The following is a 21,712-nucleotide window of genomic DNA, read 5'->3' on the forward strand; positions in this document are numbered from 1 at the left end:
CATGAGTAACTTTTCACTAAATGTTTAATATTTCCTTATAAAAAGGCTTCTTTCATTAGAAAAACAGACACCCCAATGATCCTAAGAATAGCTGCCTTTGAATGCTTCCTATGCTTCAGACATTGTGGTTTGCACTCCTCAGACATTATCAAATTTGATGTTAGCAACCTGAGGTGAGGACTGAATTTTCAAAAGAGATATAGCCACTGGGCAAAAACTTAGAGGCAGTTAAACAACTTGCCAAAGGCCCCAAGCTTTTATCTCAACACATACTACGCTACCACCCTAGGCAAGACAATACCAGAGTTCAAGGCAAAATATGAACAGCAACCAGACTTTACAATGAGGAATGTGAGGTCTGGAGAGGGGCAATGACTTGTTCAAGACCACAAGGTGGCGGATCCTGTACTAGGTTCTGAGAGAGTGCCCTGCCCTCTTTAACGCTCATACAAACGGCAAAATGGGCTTCGCAGGAACGTTTGGTTAGAGGAAAGGAGACTATGATTTCATGCTTTGGGAATGTGGGCTGTATCCAGGCAAAACAAACAGTATTTTTTCCAAACAAAATTGCAGTATATATAACTAAAGCTGAAACGTACTTATCCACCCAGGGCATAAGCCTTGAGAAACCCAGAGCTACTTTAATGTCGCTATTATAACTGAATACATCACAAAAGACAACTTACTCCAGCTGTAACCAAACTCATCCTCTTTGTCCACATCTTCTGAGACTTTGCTTGTGGATGACTGTGTATGATCGCTGCTCATGTCTTTAGACGCTGAAGAAGGGGGTGGAGGCACATTGCACAATGGAGCCTTTTCCGGCTCTGATTCTGACTGACTGGGTGCCTGCGGGAACAAGAAGAATACAGTGGGTACGTGCAGTCTAAGGAAGACCAACTTAAGTAAAAGAAATAAAAGTATAATGTCAAAAACGGGCTTTAAAATATCTAACACATATATAATCAAAAAATGTATATACAATGGTAGACAGGATTCAGGTAAAGTTTAAATATAGTAAAAAATAGCATAATATATAATAAAAAAGTATAATTCATTAAACTATTATTTGGTATTTTAGGCCAATGATTTTTTTCAATTTGAAGGCTTAAATGACAAGATAGAAAAAAAACTGTGCAAACTTCCCCTTTTGGAAAAAAATTCTCATTCAAAAGTTTTCATAAATATGCAGGGGTCTAGGCGAGATTTTGTGTGTCTAGAAAAGTCTTCCAAGAAATTGGAAAAAAAAAATGAACAAATAAGTTAATCAAACAATGAAAGGCATTCAAAGGCTGGCAGTCAGACTATATATAAAGAATTCTTCATCATTACCTGAATCCTCTCTCCAAATGACTCTCTTAACAAACCCATGAAAATGAGCATTACACATGCAGGCTCATCTACCAGGGGAGCTGGTTTGTTAGCACAGAGCGCACAGACTCAGATCTGAGGAGCAGGTTTTAAGGGACGGCCCCATCATTCCCTTGCCAAGGGAGTTCACAAGGTAAGTGAGAAAACACAAGAGACCACTTCATACAAACCCAGAGTACGGCATACTTGCTGTCACTTGGGGCTATCGGTCCTACTTCAAAAAAAGGGCTTGGTATCAAGCTCTTATATTGCAGATTATCAAATAGAATATTAGAGTTGGAAAGGCCTATAAGTCACTGAGCTCATTTTACTCATTTTGCAGATGAAAGACCTGAGGCCATGAGATGATGTTGTTCAAAATCACACCGGTACTAGATTTCTTTTAGTTCTTAATCCAATGCACTTTCCATTATGCCATGCTGTCTCCTCCAACTTCCACAGTTAGTACCTAATCCAACGCTCAGAGATACCCACTTAAAGTTCTAACCATGGTATGAAGCTGTCCCTGATGCCTTGAATCAACATTTTTCCTATTCTTATTTTACCTTTTTTTCATACAAAAATCCCTCTGATATACCTCATTTTATATGTGTGGATCTGGGAAAAGATTTTGATGAAAAAAAAAAAAACCTTCTAAAGAACACATCAGATGATAAGCATGTACAAATAGTTAGCAATTGTTAACTCTTGTCAAGAACCAGAATACCACAAAATACACCTAATACTACAACTATATAGCACTGAAGGTGATCTTTCTTTGTTGATTCAGAAACCACGTTAGGATGCTAAGCTGCCCCAAAATGAACCTAATAAATATCAATTACTATTTTTCTGGCAAAGTAACAGAGAGCTCATTGGTAGAGACTTATAGGCAATAGATTTTCAAGTGACAGAATCTACTGTGTTCAAATGTTTGGTTTACACACAGCTGGCCACCCAGACAAAAACTACCACTGCAAACAAAACCCTTGTTGTCTTCCCAAATACTGTGCCATAAAACCCTCAAATCAACAATGTACAAATAAAAATGTCCAGCAAACAAACAAGGTTCATTTAACATACTAAGGTAGGGGCGGCGGGGGAGGCAGGGAGTGGGGGAGGGGGGAGTATGGAATTTACTTTTTTTCTGGTTAAAATAAAAACTTCTCTATAACAAGAGAGAATATTAGCAAGGATAGGTTAAGCCCATTTGGTTTTTAAAAAGGGGGACAAAATCTGATTTAAACCTCCCTTAATTTTAATAAATTTATGGACGCAAACATTATAGATCTTGCTGCATATCTTTCCTGAGCTGTTATTTTACTTAAAGATAACAAAATCTGCCTAAAAAACTGTTTAGGAACTGACTTAGGCACACCATTTTCATACCGTGAGTAAACTAAAACGGTGGGTCCTCACATTACTGACTCATCATAAAGGGAATACAAGCCTGTTATTTATATTTACTAAAGGGGCAAGCGATTAGGTGTTCTATTTTACGACTCCCGAAAACCCTCCTTCTGAATGAGATCATGTAATTAGCTTGTGGTTGACACTTAAGATTTATTAACGAAAATACAATTCTTTAACAGAGACTGTTTAGCCTTCATTGGCAAAAAACGCAAAGTGCACTTGAGATCACTCCATGCCATGTATGCACACAAGTGTAACACACACATAGCACACGGTAACACACCTACTTACTCATGAAAATTTCACACTGAGACAAACCTTAAATGGTGTGGGAGCAAAAGGGTTAGTTGGGGAACAACGGAAGATAACTCTACTTGAATTCTGTAATTCCTATAGTAACAGAAAACATATTCCTTCAGATACAACATCTTTGGTTATCCATATTACAATAACATGAAAACCCAATGAATATTCATAAAATGCTTCCTGAAACTGTTGAGAGCTTTCTTCCTTATCATGATCAAATTATCATATAGAGATTCTTGTAAGTAAGTTTTTGTTTCAATTCTGGGTTTATAATTTCATCGGAATATGAGACTATCCAAGTATAGGTTTACAAGCATTGAAACAGGGGCATGTTTCCTCATTCAGGCATTTATATGGACACACTTTATGAATATTCAACATACTCCTGCATACACACAATTATTTGTGGAGTGATTAACTTACAGAAGGGCTTTTTTAGGACCACCTTGTAGAAGTCTGAGAAGGATTTAAATCAATACAAGGCTTTAAATAAATTATGTGTGAAAGTACTTCATACATTTGGCAACTAACAAAAATTCAAATATCAGAAAATTTAACTCACACCAAAATATAGGAAAGGCACTGGACTCACGATTCTCCCTTACTGTTCAGAAGGGCCATCTAATTTCAGCTATAAAAATGAATATGCTCTGGCAAAAAAAAATGTGCTTATGAAAGGATCTGCATGCCCACTCCAAACACACAGTTTTGCTTTTTTTTTTTTCCCTGCCCCAATTTAGTAAACAGTGAACTAGGACAAAGGCACAACAAAGAACGAAACATTTGCAAAAGGCAACGAATGGCAAGACAATGGCATTATCCAACCTTGTCAGCGTTGAACTGAAGAGAATCAGCAAATGGGTTAGTGCTGCTGAAGTTGTACTTAGGGTAAAGGTTGTGCGGCAAGGAAGACAAAGGGGATTTCTAAAAGGAAACATAAGAGGCGCTGAGCGCAAAAGAAATATATTTAAAACAACTCAAGTTTTAAGAACAAAGTACTGATTTAAATAACAGTGTGAAATTACTAGATCCAGTCAGATCTAGTCATTAAGAGCAACATCGTATTAAACAGTCTAGAACTAAAGGTTAACCTCTAGCGATCTGGATCTACACCTCGACCTAAATCTGGCCACGAACTACGTAGGATATGAGTTGGTGAAACTGATACCACATTTCTTTTATTTTCACTGTCACAGACAGATGCACATACACGTTGCCCAATCTATATATTCACGTATGTCCCATGCATATCAGTAAACAGGTTTCAAGACGAAAACCTTAAATGTTTTTTGTTTACGTTTAAAAGCAAAGTATGCTTCTATTGTAAAACAAAAAAGAAACAGTCTATCTGCTGCAGAATGCAAATTAAACATTTGTCTGCTAGTTCACTGGTAACCTTCATGATTCTTTTATCTTGTTTCCCAGGAAGGAAAATTTTCAAACTTAGATTGGATATTAAGGTTACATCAGGTCAATAGGATTTTTCCCTTTAAAAAGGGAAATCAACAATTTTACATAAATGAACCACCCTACAGTGGTGTTCTTTATTTCTGCCCTTTTTTTTTTTTGTGGAGGTAGAAACATTGATTTTTAAAAGTTTCCTATAAAAGTTCCCATATGAGAGGGAATTTATGAGGCTATGCATATACTGAAGTCCTGCCTTAGAGTGTTTCTCACAGATTTTGTGGCTTGCTTGAGATACTCCCTGAGCTAGGACTACTGGAGTTGAATATATGTATTAAAGGCAGGATGACTGCCAGATAGAATTTAGCATTTTCATAGTTTAAAAAAAATGAAAGTAATTTCCTTAGCACAATAAATTCTTCTCCTTCTTTTCATACCCGCTATCTTCTTCTTTTATTGACTGTATCTTTCAGGGGAAATTGCAGACATTTAAAATTCATTTTGGCTCCAATTAAATGTTTGTGTTACTTCTGTCTATAAAAAAGCCCTACTGGCAAGCATCAAGAGTAGGGAGAGGTTGTCATGTGACGCCACCCTGTACGGGAGAATACTCTGGAAAGGCTCTATCCTCAGTACGCCTGTACTAAAGCTTATGCCACATTACCCTTTCAATCTGCTCTTCCTGCAATGTTTTTCCTACAGAGGGAAGATGGGAAAAAGAAATGGGCACAATGACATTTCTGCTCATCTCAACTTTCTCTCTGCTTTTCAGTTTAAATGTCAACTCCTGCTTTACAAAAGAAAAGATCACGAATGCCAAGGAACGCGACCGTTTATTAAGGGTGGGAGAAATGACTAGGCAGAGATTAAAATCATATTCTAGGCAAAATAATTCCATACTATGGAAGGTGGAAATTATTTCTGATCCTCATACATGGAATTTTTGGGTTTTAAAGTTCCTTTATAATTCTATAGAATAATAAAAAAAAACATAATGGTAAGAAATGGAATATTTAATGAGAGCTCTCCTTTCCTGTTTTGCTTTTTTTTTTTTTTTTTTTTTTTAATTTGCAGCTCCTACATAGGATTAGAATTTGGCCCTGATAGCAGAGTATAAAGTACAGCATGAGTACAGCAAATGGAGTGGTAGATCTATTACTATGAAGAGATTTATAGGAACAGGCCATATTCTTTATTAAAAAATCAATGATGAAACTTCTACTTATAGTTCGAAGGGCTGATAAAAACGAAAATGTTATTAACTAAGACAAAGCATAGGAAAGCAAAACCATTCTCTGGTCCATATTAATAGGGTCTGTCCACCCTTTGGTACGACCATGTGGTCCAACGGATGGAACTGTCAGTAATAATAAGTACAGAATATATTATTAATTATCATGAGGATTATCATCATCATTCTCAGTTCTGGGAAATTCTGATTCTTGAATAGTCTAGGTGCCAAAGAGATTGACTATCTTTTCATCCTATGTACAGGATTTTTTTTTGAAGTTTTATTGTATCTACAAAGAAAACATTTTCCATTAAGAGAGTCTTCTGTATTGGTGATTGTTTTTCCCTTTAGATTACTGGAAACATGATTATTTCCACAAGGAAGTAAAACACTGAAAATAGACCTCATTTTAAATGCAAAAGTGATTCTGATTTCCCAAAGCTGAATGCGTAAGAAGAGGAGGAAAAATATCTTTCCCCTATTCATCTGAAGTTCTCAGCTCGATCTCTGTAATAAAAAATGGGATTAACAAGAGAAAAGTACTTATGTTGATTTAATGTTAACTTTCACATGACACAGAGCCTTCATTAGATAATGAAGAACTGAAGCAATAGTTAGACTTGAGGTTTTTTACAGGAGGTTTGCTTAAGAGTGGGAAGTCATCGGGGCACCTGGGTGGCGCAGTCGGTTAAGCGTCCGACTTCAGCCAGGTCACGATCTCGCGGCCCGTGAGTTCGAGCCCTGCATCAGGCTCTGGGCTGATGGCTCAGAGCCTGGAGCCTGCTTCCGATTCTGTGTCTCCCTCTCTCTCTGCCCCTCCCCCGTTCATGCTCTGTCTCTCTCTGTCCCAAAAATAAATAAAAACATTGAAAAAAAATTAAAAAAAAAAAAGAGTGGGAAGTCATGGAAAATATGATAGGACAAAAGAGTATGAACACAGTAGGGAAACTGAGGAAAACTTAGGAAGGTCTCTTCGTTCAGATTCTTCCCAGTGTCCCTCTGTCTTTGGAGGCAGGGATGTTCCTTTCCTCCAGGTATGGGGAGGGCGCCTCTCAGAGGAAGGTTTTACAACCTGCATCAGGGGAGAAGGGGGAGGTCTGAGTCCTTCCAGCACCTGCCTTTTCCTAAATTCCTTTGGCTTAAAATATTCAGTATTCTCTATTTTGGGGTAGCATACTCTGAATCCTGTCACACATAACTTGACTAAACATGTCACTCTAAGAAAGATTTATCCTGGAGTAATTGCTATAAAATCAAGAGTCATTATACCTCAGATAATAAAATAGCGGTATTTTCCAGGTGTATGAGAAAATATCTTCCCAGCTCATTAGAAACTGTGACCAGCATTGAAAGAAATGTCTGCAGTTTAAGTTTTTAAAACTAATATGAAGAATCCTATTCAGCAGTTTACAGTACTGTCCTGCATGATATGCAACTTGGAAATTAAAAATAAAACAAAGGAATAAAACCTACCCACGTACAAAAAAAAATGGTTTTAACTTAAACAGCCATTTGCCAACATCATCATTCTGTATCTACATTGGACACGACAAATGGAAACAAATGTGGAAAGATTTGTAGTTATTTAAACAAACTGAATACCATTTGAAGAGAATTGCAGCATGGTGCAGCCCTACCATTTGGCAGATTTTCTCATCTGAATGGGCAATTATTACCTAACAATAAACAACGGAATGATTAAAAACTGCAGATGTGAAGATAACTGCTCACATGAAGAACGACTAAATTCATTTCTTACAGTAAACCCAGACCAGAGCTACACCTGTCTTGACAACAGAAGGACCGACAGGATAAATCTGGTCACTTCGAATTCCACTGCACAGAATACTGACGAGTCACTTTTGCTGACCTCATCTATGGAGCTGCCTGCTACTCTCTTTCCATCATTTGAGCACTGATTTCTTGTATTCTTGATTTTAAAGTTATAAAATAATTACCTACTTTAAGTTTTAGAAGGTTCTTTTAACTTCCCTCACATATGTTGACATTTTTCTTTTAAATAAAGCTAATTAATGAGCAGGTATTTGAAAGACAACCAGTATGGCAGGGTCTTTTTGTGTTTTGTTTTCTTTTTACTAAAATCCAGAAGTTAGAACCTCTGTGAACTTCAGAACATTTAGGAAGCTCCTGAAATGATACGCAAACTTTTCAGTGAATGTGTATGGCTCTGAAGAACTTTCCAAGGGGTATGGTTAAGAACTGCTGCACATGAAAATAAGCTTTTTCAGTGAGACCTAAAGAAGGAATAGCTAAAAAAAACAGTTGTAAACTCTTGGCATCGTTTTCCTCTTCGGAATCGTTAGGGCATATCAAATCCACAAAGCCTTGCTTCGTCTCTTCTCCATCAACAACATTCATTAAATTCATTCATCCTACTTTCTCGAATATTTCTTCAAGCCATTTTACCTGTCAGGACTGATGGTAAAATGGGTCAGTAGGTTTTTGTCTGCCAGGGATGAAGACCTTTACAGTGACTGTGGCTGGGAAGCTTCAGTTATGAAATCACTAGTGTATAAACACACAGCTTAAATTTCCACTGTGTAGAATGTTCAGTGGGACAGACAAATACACTCAAGATGATTCACAGGTGATCACGGGATTGCATCAGCTAGAAATTCTGTCTAGAAAGTAAGTGTAGAAGGAAAATGTAATCACTCGGGCTTCTCAGCGACTCCACCAGAGGTCACACACTATTAAGTTAAACGATTGTATCACGTTCCTCTTAACAACTTATATATTTTGTGACTATGGTGAATACTAACAATTATCCATCTAGACACCGATGGCCATCAATGAATCCTACTTCTCTGTGTCTTCAATGGGCTTCCAGTGTTTATTAAACATGGCAGAAGGGATTTCCAGGATAACTCAATTAAAAAAAAAACAAAAACAAAACAATATAAATTTTAACAAGTCTCCTGAGATTTCAACACTGGCTATCTGCTCTTAGAGACAACTTGGCCCTTGTTACATTAGCTTCCAAGTTGAACACTGTTTGGGTTTGCCTACCTTGCCCTTTTTGTTTGCTTACCCTTGGTCTGTTTATAATGCTCTGTACCATAAAGACTACAGGGTTGCCTGCTTTCCGAATGGCTTCCACAGCTTGTTCATGGCTTGCATCTCTGAGGTCCATTCCATCCACCTGCAATGGAAGGCCTCAGCTTAACATTTCAAGAAGCTACAGAACAACAGAACAATTTGTGGATCTGGAGTTTTGAGGATCCTGGGTGAGGCTCCTGGAAACTCTGTTTCAGAATCAAAAATAACGGTGACTACTTTTGAGGCTCCAGAACTCTTAATTTGTCCAGGAGACTTGTGGTCCCTTTTTTTGGACACAGATTTCTGTCTCCAATAATCAACTAAAATAATAATCAGTTGAAATGAAGGCTCTGCTTCTGCTTTCCTTACACTATCAGCTGTTCCCTTAAATTAGGAAATCAACATCATTAAAGAAATCATATGAGGGATCTGTCCCACAGCACTGTCTTCATCAGGAAAATCACCATACACATTTGCTTCCGATTCATTATAGATTAGTTTGGGAAATGGGTGGGCGATGCTTTGTGTGTTTCTCTCTGTATACAGACGCTTGAAGTTAAAAACAAAAGTCTGATGTTCGGAAAAATCGGGTTATGACAAGATTAGTTTTGCAAAAGAATCTTTGTAGTAGATGTGACAGGAGCTGGAAGCCAAGAATTTGTGCTTGTTAGTAATTCTTAAATAAATAGCTTGAAAATGAAAGTTATTTTGTAACCTTTTTTTGACCATGGAATGCCTGGGTGATGATCAGGTCAGCTTATGCACTGAATAGGAAGGAGAATAGTTCGAAAGGCCAAATGCTAATCCTGCCAGGTTAAAACTATAGGATACTGTTATCATTTTATCATTTCCAATTACCACAATATGGTATATGCAACAAAATAGGAAAATCGGAGTAGGCACAATTCTGGAAAAGAAAATTAATTATTCGATCTCTGCATAGGACATTATCACCTTTAAAAGAAGTACATGCATTTAATTGAAAACCCCCCTCAGGTTGATACTTAGATAATGTATTACATCTTTCAGTGCGTATTAAAAATGGCTTTCATTTTTGTAGAATAAAAGTTAGTGTTCACATCCACTAAATATTCCATCTGTGGATGTTTACCAGGACGTTACAGATCTTTGCTCAAGTCCAAAGAACTCTATACTTAGAATGGAATAGTGTGCAGGTCTCTACTCGTCTAGTCTAAATACATTTTTAGACACTTGGCAGAGACATGTTTTAGAATCTCCAGGATCCCAGAGGCCTAAGGCTTTCTTACTTACTAGAAAAGCCCCTGTATATAAGAGCCTTCAACAAACTAGTGCTAAAACGCATATAGTATTTTACCACACACAGAAACATACTTTCTTTTCAATTTGAAAGGGATGCTTTAACTCCCTCAATACATTTAAACAACATTTTGGTACAAACCATAATCAGTCCTTTCTAGAAATAATTATAAATGTTTCCTTACTTTTTAGCCTTAGGTCAAAGGTATTTAATAGTGAATTATCCATAAAATAAACTGCCCTGTGATAATCTGAAATTGGGAACTTTAGATAGTGTTCTAGCTAAGAAAGAGTTCTTTAAAAAGGTGCTCTGCACCCACCTGGGTGGCTCAGTCTGTTAAATGTCCAACTCTTGATTTTGGCTAAGGTCATGATCTCACGGTTCATGAGTTTGAGCCCGCACTGGGCTCTGTGCTGACAGCATGGAGCCTGCTTGGGATTCTTTCTTTCCCTCTCTCTCTGCCCCTCCCCCCCATTCACACACGTGCACTCTCTCTCAAAACAAATAAGTAAACATTTCTTTTAAAAAGGGGCTAAGATATCACCTAATGAAAGGCAAGGATGCAGGAAGAGAGAAAAAGCCCATTATTCTCCCTTATAAATGGTTGGAGGAAAAAAACAAAACAAAACAAAAAAGACATGACCCTTGTCCTCCCATGTCTCAATCTTCCTCCCTCTTTAGCTCTCACAGACAATCAACCAGTAAAGGACTAAATAAATAAATCCTGAAACTGTTCATTTTAAAGTTGTGGTTAATATGTTATCATCTTTTTCTACACAATTAATGCATTTTAATGCATTATTAATTATTAATTAATTAGTTATATGGATTTAGAAAATGAGAGACAATCACTTGCATAAAGTAAATATAATGGTCCTTATAATAATAAAGTGATTGGTTTCTACTGGGAAGTTGTCTCTTATTCTACTCTATAAATCCTGACAATTTAGCAAATCTGGGTCAGGTACCCTCCCTCCACCCTCTTAACTAAAACTACACTTACCCTGATCAAATAATTTATCACACTGTTCTGAAGTGACTTGATTACTTGTTAAGTCTGTCACACTTGACAGGCAGGCATGGTGCCTTGTTTACTGAAGAATGCCCAGAGCCTGTCGTAGCATCTGGAATGCAACAGCTGTTCCAGGAATATTTGCTGAGTAAATGAGTAGTGACCAAGGAAGAAAAGTCTATTTAACATATTATACTTTGTTTTGAATTAAGAGATTAGCAACAATTTGACCAAATACTTCTCTTGTTCATAACAAAGTTACACATACGTGAGTGTGTAAATACATACACACACACACACACACACACACACACACACACACACCCCTCAGTGATAAATGGGCACAGCACTGAGAAGTAGGAGGAAAATCTGAGCCTGGATTGTGGGGGTGGGGCATTTATATAAAAGGTTACCAGCGTGATTAGCATAAAAGATTTACCAAAGAGACTCACTTGGAAAACAATCTTATCCAACGAAGTTAATCTACAATGAAATGATCGTGACAAAGCATTTCTTGAAATAAAATCTCACTGGAGAGCTTAGTTATGATGTACACATTCTGTACATGTATACATAATTTCAAACAATTCAATTTTTCCCCAAGAAATTTGCTTTGTTCTTTCAAACAGAACTTCATTATTTTAATTCAGGGCCAATGTTTTTAAAAATAGTTGATGATACCTCCAAACACCAGTGTCTGAATCAAGATATATAATCTGTCACCATGCTCTAAAGAGAAAAATTATAGATGAAATGAGACATATGAGAGAGAGACGCCTCCACCATAAGCACATTTGACTTTCATGTTGGGTCGAGTAAGCAGTGTAAAGACAACAATTCCCTTAGTAAAAAGGATGGAAGAGGGAGGGAACTTTGGCACAGAAAGCTCACTAGAGGATACCTCTACTATTCTATCTCCGGGTTTCAAGGTTCCATTTGTGCCAGCTGGACTATCTTCAAGAACATGTTTGATGAAAATGCCCCTCATCACTTCACCGTTGCTTAGACGACTCCCCATGCCTCGTCCACCAACAATGCTGATGCCCAAGGATTTGCTTGGTTCTCTCCAAAGTTCAACCCTATAAAGATAAATAAAATTGTAAACTCTTATAAGAAAGCTTAAAGAGAGAAGTCTCACAACACTGGGCTTTGCAATGATTTTTGGATATGACTCCAAAGTCCCAAGCAACAAACGACAAGACAGACAAACTGGACTTCAAAAAAATAAAAAAAAACAACTTGTGTTAATCAAAAAATACTATCAATAAAGTAAAAAGGAAACAGACAGATTGGGAGAAAATACTTGCAAATCACTCTTTAGATAGGGATTGATATCTAGAATTCTTAGAGAACACCAAAACATAACAACAAAAAATTAAGCCATCGGGTTAGTTAAGCGTCAGGTCATGATCTCCAGCTGGTGAGTTCAAGCCCTGTGTCCAGCTCTCTGTTGACAGTTCAGAGCCTGGAGCCTGCTTCTCATTCTGTGTCTTCCTCCCTCTCTCTGCCCTTCCCCCACTCACACTCTCGCTTTCTCTCTCTCTCTCTCTCTCTCTCTCTCAAAAATAAATAAGCATTAAAATAAAAAAAAATTAAAAAATTAAGCCGTCTGATTAAAAAATGGACAAAGGAATTAAACAGACTTGTCTCCAAAAATGATATACAAATGGCCCAAAAGCTCATGAAAGATGCTCAACATCACTGATCATTAGGGAAATGCAAATCAAAACCACAGTGTGATACCACCTCACACCCACTGGGATGGCTATTATCAAGAAACAAACAAACAAACAAACAAACAAAGAGAGAAAGGAAGTGTTGGCAAGGAGAAATTGGATCCTTCTGTGCTGTTGGTAGAATGTAAAATGTTGCAGTCACTATGGAAAACAGTATGGAAGGATCAAAGGATGAAAGCTTTTCCTCTAAGATCAGGACAAGACAAAGGTGTCCACTTTCACCACACCTGTTCAACATATTGCTGGAAACCCCAGCTAGCGCAATCAGGCAAGAAAAATATTCAGAAGGTACCAGAATTGGAAAGGAAGAATTAAAATCGTCTCTATGGAGATGACACAATTTTCTATACATAAATCAAAAATAATCAAAACACTGTTAAATCTAATCAATGAATTCAGTAAAGTTGTGGGATACAAAATTAACATACAGAGATAAGTAACATCTCTATATACTGACAACAAAATTTCTGGAAAAAAATAATTGATCTCATTTACAGTAGCACCAAAAATAATAAAATAGTAATACATTTAAGGACTTGACATTTCTCTACTCTGAAAACAACAAGACATTCACAAAATAAACCAAAGAAGACACAGATAAATGGAAAGGTATCCTGTGTTCATGGGTTGGAAGAATATTGCTAAAATGTGAATACTAACAAAAAACATCTATAGATTCAATGCAATTCCTATCAAGATTCCAATGGCATTTTTTACAGAAATAGAAAAAAAAAAAAACTCCTCTAGAATTTATATGAAATCACAAAAGACTCCATCTAAATAGTCAATGAAAGCCTGAGGAAAAAAGAACAAAGCAGGAGGCATCACACTTTCTGATTTCAAGCTGTACTTATAAAGTTACAGTCATTCAAAACAGCATAGTTCTGGCATAAAAACAGTCACATAGACCAGTGAAACAGAATCAAGAGCCCAGAAATAAACACAAGAATATATAATAAGGTCAACTAATATTTGACAAGGGAGGCAAGAATACTCAATGGAGAAAAGAAAGTCTCTTCAATAAATGGTGCCAGGATAATGGAATATTTACATGTAAAAGAATTGAAAGGGATTCGTATTTTATACCACACACAAAAATTAACTTGAAATGGATCAAGGATTTAAACGTAAGGCTTGAAACCTATTGTGATAATCTTTCGAGGACACATATAAAATCAAGCCATCATGCTATTTGCCTTAAACTTATACAGTGATGTATGTTCAATTACTTCTCAGTAAGACTGGGGGAAAAGAAACAAGAATGGTGATTGCTAGCAAATGGGGGTAGGCAGAAATGGGGAGTTATTATTTAACAGGTACACATTTTCAGTTTTGTAAGAGGATTTAAGTTCTGGAGATAGATGGTAGTGATGGCTATGCAGCAATGGGAATGTTCTTAATGCCAGTGATTTGCACACTTAAAAAATGGTTCATATGGTCAAAAATCGTAACAAAATTTTTAAAAGCTCAATGTAATGTAAGTTAATGTAATTTTAAAAACTCACTGTAATGTAAGTTAATTTTTGTCAATTTATGAAATTTTGCCAATTTAAGGTTTTACCGGTAGTGAAACAAAACCATTTTATTAAACACTTTCTCAATTATATGTTTTATAGGGTCTGATAAACACTAATGCCATTCTGAAGCTGATTTGTTACAAGTAAATGCTGGACTCACACTCCTGGCTGGGACACAGACCAATGTAAAAGTACCATTTTCCAGGAGCTCTAATACTGCAGACATTAAGAAACCAAGAAATTCAGCTACCCCTGAACAGATGGTAGCTTCTACACTTGGCAATCAAATCAAGGAAAAGAACATTCCTGCACACTCTATGTCAGAAGCTTATCTCTGTAGAAATCCTCCTTGCCAAGGTAGACCTGGTACCTAACAGTCCGGGCACGAAAAGCAGTGGCTGACAATATCCTACGTGATTTGATCCCACACCGCCACCCTAAATTCCTCTCCCAAAATTCTGCTTTCCTCTCTATACTCCAGCTACCCCAGCATCTTCTTGTTGTTCCTTAAGTAGGTCACGCATGCTCTCTGCTCTGGGGCCTTGGTGCTTGCCACCTCCCCTGCTTGAGTGCACTTCCCCTACCCCTATAATAAACACAGGAACTCGTATTTAGTGACTGCATATAGCTCTAAGAGCTATGAATGCACTAAATTTATGTCTTAAGAAAAGGCTGGGGGATAAGAACAAGGTGATTTGCAGTGAGGTAGGTGTCTGGCTGGGAGGAGGAACAAGCAGCTCAGGGTGTTGGAAAAAAAGCAGAGAAACCTAGCAGAGAGCTCTGAGATAATGCAGTCTGCTCCGTGCTACAGGATGGGAGACAACGTCGGGCATTAAATAGGAAAACAACGCGTGGTCCAAACATGGCCTCAATTTGAGGAGCTTTGAGGAGCGTCCAGAGGAGAGGAATGATTGGAGTGTGGACTCCCGTGTAATGAGGGAGGTCCCAGTAAGAAAAGGCTGGGTAAAAAGGAGTACCATGGGTGGAGGGAGAGGACAGCTCCTGGCCAGATGAAGGCAGATGAAGTCAGCATTTTTTTTTTTATTAGAAATCTATAATCCTAGAGACCTAACTATTTAGTTCGAAAGGATGTTATCAGGTTCCTGAATCTTAATAATATTTGTATAAATAGTTTAAACTGGTTAAAATCCTAGTCCTCATATTCTTTCACTGTGGGAATTCTGTGAAAGACAAGAACCAAAACTCTTTCTTGTTTCTTAAAGCAATTCCTAAGATAAAATGGCAAAGTAAAGATGTCAGTAAATTTAGCCATTTGGAGGGAGACCTTTAAGAATTCAGAATACGTATGTAGGACTCCTTAACCCTTCTCTTAAAAAGGAAAAAAATAAAGCAAAGAAAGAAAATGTCTCCTAGGGTTCTTTGTAGTTAGTGTGAATTGGGGAGACCGATTCTTATAATTTCTCAAACAATAAAAATAGCAGCAGGAAACACTTATTAAGAGCTTATCATGTGCTCAGCATTATTCTCTAGATGAGTTTGTTTACTTTCATTCATTTCACAAAGGGAAGAGGCTCAGAGAAGTTAAACAACCTTTGGAAAATAGCACTGTATGTCCACATAGGGTCTGGCAGATAGTAAAGTGTTTTCAAATACAACATATTTGCTAGGAGAAAGGCTGTAACTCCTTAAAACACTGGGGAAGGTAACAAGGACCGAGCTGCCGAATGACCAGAGCAAGGAACCAGACTCGTTATTCACTGAACAGGACATGGTAAAACATTCCATGGACAGAAAAAAGGAGATGTGTAAAAGAAAAATGTTATAGAACACGTTCAGACTCAGTTGAACGGAATAATGGCAGCCTTCCTTGAGACCAATACACAGGTTTGCGGAGAATGAAATTCAGAAAAGCAAAGCTCTGAGCCCTGAGCTCTGAACTGACTCCCTCTTTTCAAGTCCCAATTTTTTGCTCCTTAACAGTTGTGTGACCCTCTGCAACTTATTTAGTCTCTCTTTTACCCTTCCTCAGCCGGGAAATGGATCTAGTGAGTCTCTCTATGTCAATTACTGTGAGGACCAGATTAATGAAGGTATGCAAAATGCAAAACAAAGCTTTGGCAGAGAGCAAGCAATCAATAAATCTTTTATTACTCTTATTATGAAGATTGAGATTATGATTACTGCAGCAAGGTAAGCAAGATATAAAATTCAATCCAGATGACAGATGAGAAAATGTGTACCCCACCACCTTACTCCTGTTATACCTATACGTTGCTTATTAACACAAGATACCATTTTCTAACCATCAGATTGACCAAAAAACGTGTTTTTTAAATGATCCTATGATGTGGTCACAAGGACACGGGGAAAAGGAAACTCTCATATATTAGAACTGCCTGATTTAAAAGTTGGTACAGCCACCTTAAAAAGCAATTTGACAACTTCTAATAAAATAAATAATACATTTAAATCTATGAGCCAGCAATTCCTCTTTTGGAAACATACCTAGATAAATTCTCACACATACGTGTAAGGAAATAGATATATTTATTGCACACAATTATTGTAGTTGTGGATAAATGTTAACTACTCAAGTAGCAATCTGGGAATAAATGGTGGTGTATTCATGTGCTGAAATGCACTGCAACAACTAAACTGAATGAATTGAGTATCAACATGATAGATCTCCAAATCACTGGATTGAGAGAAAATAAGCAAGCTAGAAAATGGCACATAGAGTATGATACCAATTCTGTACATGAAAATCACATGCAAAATAAGAGTAACAGCTTATTTGCATTCTTAAAATTTATGCTTCGCTAACAAATATCCTCTATTGCCACACAAAGTAAACTTCTTTAAACTGCATAAATGAATGTCCCATCATATTTCCCGTGTTGTAATGCATATTCATGACACTTGCTCCTCGTTTACTAAAAGCTCTGGTTAGTTCGATAAGCTTCCTCATGCTATTCTGTGAACTGTTCCCAAAAAATACCTTAGCACAGGGTACCTTGTTTAAGATTTCTGGAGGCTCCGAACATATTCTCTCTGTAAAGTAGCTATCACCTTTAGAGATGTGAAGACTAAAACTCAGGCTAGAAGTATAAAAATTTTCCACTTCCGAAGTTACACCCAATTCTTTCTCATAATAAAATATCAGATGATTCCTGTGTTCAACATTTTTTTATTTGCTTAGTTATTACTCATGGCGGTGATTACTGACCAGGCCAACCACTGACTGCTTACTCTGCACGAGGCACTGTGCTAAAAATTTTACGTGCATTATCACACTGAATTCTCCAAATCTAAAAGATGTGATTATTAACCTCATTTTACAGATGAAGAAACAAACCTAGCAGAGATTAAGAAATTTATCTTAAAAAGTGTCAAACTTAGAATTCTAACATGGCTCTTAGGGACTCCAAACTTTTTGCATATTGTCTCCTAAAATCTACTTTTTCTCCAACAATGTTATTAAAAGCTGATAAATCTATCTTAAAAGTTAGACTTGTGATTTCTGTCCTCCAACAAAATTCAAGTTTATCACTAGGATCACCAGCTACAAAATAATTTCATCTAACTTACTTTTGCCTTTATCTTCATATAAATAAGAAACACCATAATCTATTTTCTGCCACAGATCTAGCATTTATATTTTGGTCTGAGTGTGAGAATGATTCAGAAAGACCTTGATTTCTTTAAGCAGCCTAAATAGCTTTACAAGAATTCCAATCAAAAAGTTATTTTATTTTTTTTTTAGTGTTTATTTTTGAGACAGAGAGGGAGAGAAAGAGACAGAGAGAGAGAGAAAGAGACAGAGAGAGAGACAGAGACACAGCATGAAGGGGGAGGGGCAGAGAGAGGGGGAGACACAGAATCGGAAGCAGGCTCCAGGCCCCCAGCTGTCAGCACAGAGCCTGAGGCGGGGCTCAAACCCATGAACCATGAGATCATGACCTGAGCTGAAGTTGGATGCTTAACCAACTGAGCCACCCAGGAGCCTCTCAAAAAGTCATTTTAAATGGCTAGAAATGCTTACTGATTTTTGTGAAAGCAATATAAAATGTTTCCTACATTTTGAATATGACTCAACCAGAAATGTTTAAAGGTAAGCAAGGAAAATCATCAAACTGTATTACATCCCTGATTAGTAGAAATTTTTCTCTTCAGAGTATTTTATTTATTCAGTGTAGAATAAATATTAAGTGTTTACTAAATAAGTGCAAGAAACCATTATGATGGTCACTTGTAGATCTGTTTATAGGGACGATCCATGACTACTTCTATTTTATACTTAATGCAAAATACCTTACTTTTTTTCCCTTAATTATTTTGTGTGTCTCTATATCTTGTCTATCCAAGTATATTATACTTCCTTGAAGGTAGGATTTCTGTCTTATACTTCCCTGTTATTCACAAAAACATGTGCATCCATAATCAGAGCTCAATAAATTCCTATGAAACTGAATTTGATTTTACTCAGCATGAATACAAAAATATGCCTTAGTGATGCATAGGGATATATAGGAACATATTTAGGAAAGTTATCTTTTCTATATATGAAATTGGCTCCAGACAGAGCATGGGTTAAAATAACTACAGCCTGTGATAACAAGATGCTTACACACGCGCGCGCGCACACACACACACACACACGTTTTGAATATATATGCTATAAATGCTAGAGAAAATTTAAATTAACATTTGGTGGTATACCTAAAATCAAACTCTATAGAAAATATTATGCATTCTATCTACCTGTGCATAATTTTCTCTAGTCAACCACATTTTACCCCTACTACGTGCCAAACCTTTGTATACATGTTAGTTTCAACCCCGTGGAGTAACACATTATCTTCTCCACTGCACACATGAAGAAACGGAGGGTAAGGGATATTAAAACACCTTGCTTGATGTCACAGCAGCAAGTTGTAATCCAGTACTTGAAACCACACCTCCCTATCTTTAAACACTGAGTAGGCAGAAGACAGAAATAGTCCTTACCGTCTGGGCTGATTCCAATTACTGTATGCTGCATTTTGAAGCTCACTTTCTTCTCCCTCTCCTTCTTCTCGCTCTGGTAGTTCTGGAATGTCTCTGTTAAAAATTTACATAGTGAGTACTCCAAAATCCTAGTAAAACTATGCAAGTTTGTCTTATATATACCGTATTATTTATTTGGCTAAAAATGCAGAGCTACCTTATATTTTTACATACTTGGCCAATTTTACATTAAGGGGAAAAGAAAAACCTAATGAAACAAAATGAAAACCTTATATTAGAATCAATCTACCACAACTTAGTCTGGAGATATAGCTGAACACTAAGATTCTTAGCTAGTCTGTTTCTTTCCCAAGGAAATATGGGCAAGGAACAAGAAAGGGATAAATGCAAGAACTTTAAAGAAAAACATTCAACAAGTATTTCTCTTTTTTTTAATTTTTTTCATGTTTATTTATTTGGGGGGGGGAGTGGGGGAGGGGCAGAGAGAGAGGGAGACACAGAATCTGAAGCAAGCCCTAGGCTCCCGTCTGTCAGCACAGAGACTGATGCGGGGCTCAAACCCACAGACTGTGAGATCATGACCTGAGCTGAAGTTGGACGCTTAACTGACTGAGTCACCCAGGCACCCCTCAACAAATATTTCTTAAACTAAAGATATAAGAGATAGAAGCACCATGTGGGTTATAAACTTGTATGGCCCTGATTGATTCCGTTCTTGAAAGAACTTATCCACAAGTAAGACAGAAAATTAGCATCTCCGCCTCCTAAGGACAGACCAAAGCTTTCCCTTCAAGGAAGACAGAAGATGCTTTAGGTCCAGCTTCAGCCCACCCAGAGGGGTCATGCATAGAATACTCCTCACAGAAAGCAGTGTACAATGTACCTGTATTCAAGGCCACTTTTCAATTTCTTTAGGAATTCAGATTTTGCCAAATGCCAGGCACATAAAAAAATATGTTCCGTCTGTTAATTTTAAATTAAACTGTAAATAAACCATATCGATACATACTTTGTTTTTTGAAAGGTATACTTTGCATCAATACATTGTAAGAGCAAGAGAGAATGATTAAATCGATTATAGTGTGTCCTTACACTGTTAGTAAAAATTGGATTTCTAAAGACATATGTGAACACATTCTTTTGAAAGCAGAGAAGGCTATAAAAATTCTAATTTAATAAATGTTTCCAGTTGACTTTTATAGAAGCTGAATAATCTAAAGAAAGTGTATGCTCAAATTATGTCTATTCTCCAGTGATATGAATATTCAACTCTGTCAAATTGTATAACCTTTAGACTCTGAGATCAGAAGTCATATAACCCAAACCCAATAATCCATCTGTGTTTGAATGTGTTTCACAACATCTTTGGAAAGCAACTGTCCAAGCTCTCCTTGAATGTCTCATTCTTCCTTTGACCTAAATGTTAGATTTTTGTTTTCATGTGAAGAGGAAATCTGCCTATCTGTCCTACCCATTGTCGTATGTTTGAATTCCCTTCCTGTGCAAATTGAGGTAACAAGGTTCTGAATGAGGCTGGGACCCAGGAGCCTAAGCTTGACAGTGGGACAAGACTGATGGGAATGGGTCCAAAAAGGGGATTTAAGAAGGATGTTTGAGAAGCAGACTGAGGACTAGAGAGACTGAGGGAAACCGTACTCCTGAAGATACAGGGTAGACAGGTGAAAACTAGGCTAACCCTCAGGAAATACAGCTGGAGGGAAGATGGCAGAGAAGCCGGTATGGAACACAGACAATAATAAGAACTTAAAATGAGTTCCTGAAATATTCAGTGACAGCCATGGGGATGGGAGAAGTTCTTACCCATCAAGCCCAAGCTCAGGGAGCTACACAGACACCCTCTCAAATACACTAACCTCATGTTCCTACCTTTTTAGCTGTAAGACTAATATCCCGAATCCTCTGATACAAAAACTCCATTTTCTTCAAATGATTCTATAATCCTAGAATCCTTTCATCAACCCAGATAAGCTCCTATAAATGTGCTGTTCATTCATTCCTTATCCATCTTAGAATGTGGTTTACAGGAATCAAGTGCCGTGTGCTCCAGAGAACAGAATGGACCAGTTCTCTTCTGAACTCACTTGGCTAAGAATGAATTAGACTTCTTTGCACCTGTGTTTGGCCACTACCGATGACATTTCTATCAAGTATAACAACTCTTTGTACATCTGCATTCAGATTTGGGAAATTGGCACAAGGTCACACAGTAAAGTAACAGAGGTAAGGTATGAACTGAAGCCATCTTATTATAAAACCTGAGCTCTAACCTCCATGCTATACTGTCCCATATTTTTATACTGGGCTTGTGCAATTCTCTCTTCGAGTCCAAAGGTTAAGAACATAGGGCCTGACTGTTGATATTCTAATCTTGGCTCTGCCAATTAGTGGCTCTGGAACTTGGACAAGTTACTTATC

The 21,712-nt window shown here is 37.3% G+C and overlaps 1 protein-coding gene across 7 annotated transcripts in view; it reads right to left on the reverse strand.

The window, feature by feature from the left end:
* The window catches only part of MPDZ (multiple PDZ domain crumbs cell polarity complex component), a 130,545-nt gene that overhangs the window by 30,284 nt on the left and 78,549 nt on the right, over window positions 1-21,712 (reverse strand). For 2 of the 7 annotated variants that reach the window (XM_047097983.1, XM_047097973.1), the window contains exons 23-27: window positions 19,277-19,369; window positions 11,957-12,134; window positions 8,757-8,867; window positions 3,895-3,993; window positions 687-849 (exon numbers count right to left, since the gene is read on the reverse strand). In XM_047097983.1, coding sequence (XP_046953939.1) covers window positions 687-849; window positions 3,895-3,993; window positions 8,757-8,867; window positions 11,957-12,134; window positions 19,277-19,369 — 644 coding nt within the window. The remainder of the gene's footprint in view (window positions 1-686; window positions 850-3,894; window positions 3,994-8,756; window positions 8,868-11,956; window positions 12,135-19,276; window positions 19,370-21,712) is intronic. The other 5 variants (XM_047097999.1, XM_047097992.1, XM_047098013.1 and 2 more) reach the window with 3 other exon arrangements.

Source organism: Lynx rufus, unplaced genomic scaffold (genome assembly GCF_022079265.1).
Source record: "Lynx rufus isolate CCGP_SWC_20201006 ecotype Redwood Valley unplaced genomic scaffold, mLynRuf1.p SCAF_10, whole genome shotgun sequence".
NCBI classification, from domain to species: Eukaryota; Metazoa; Chordata; class Mammalia; order Carnivora; family Felidae; genus Lynx; species Lynx rufus.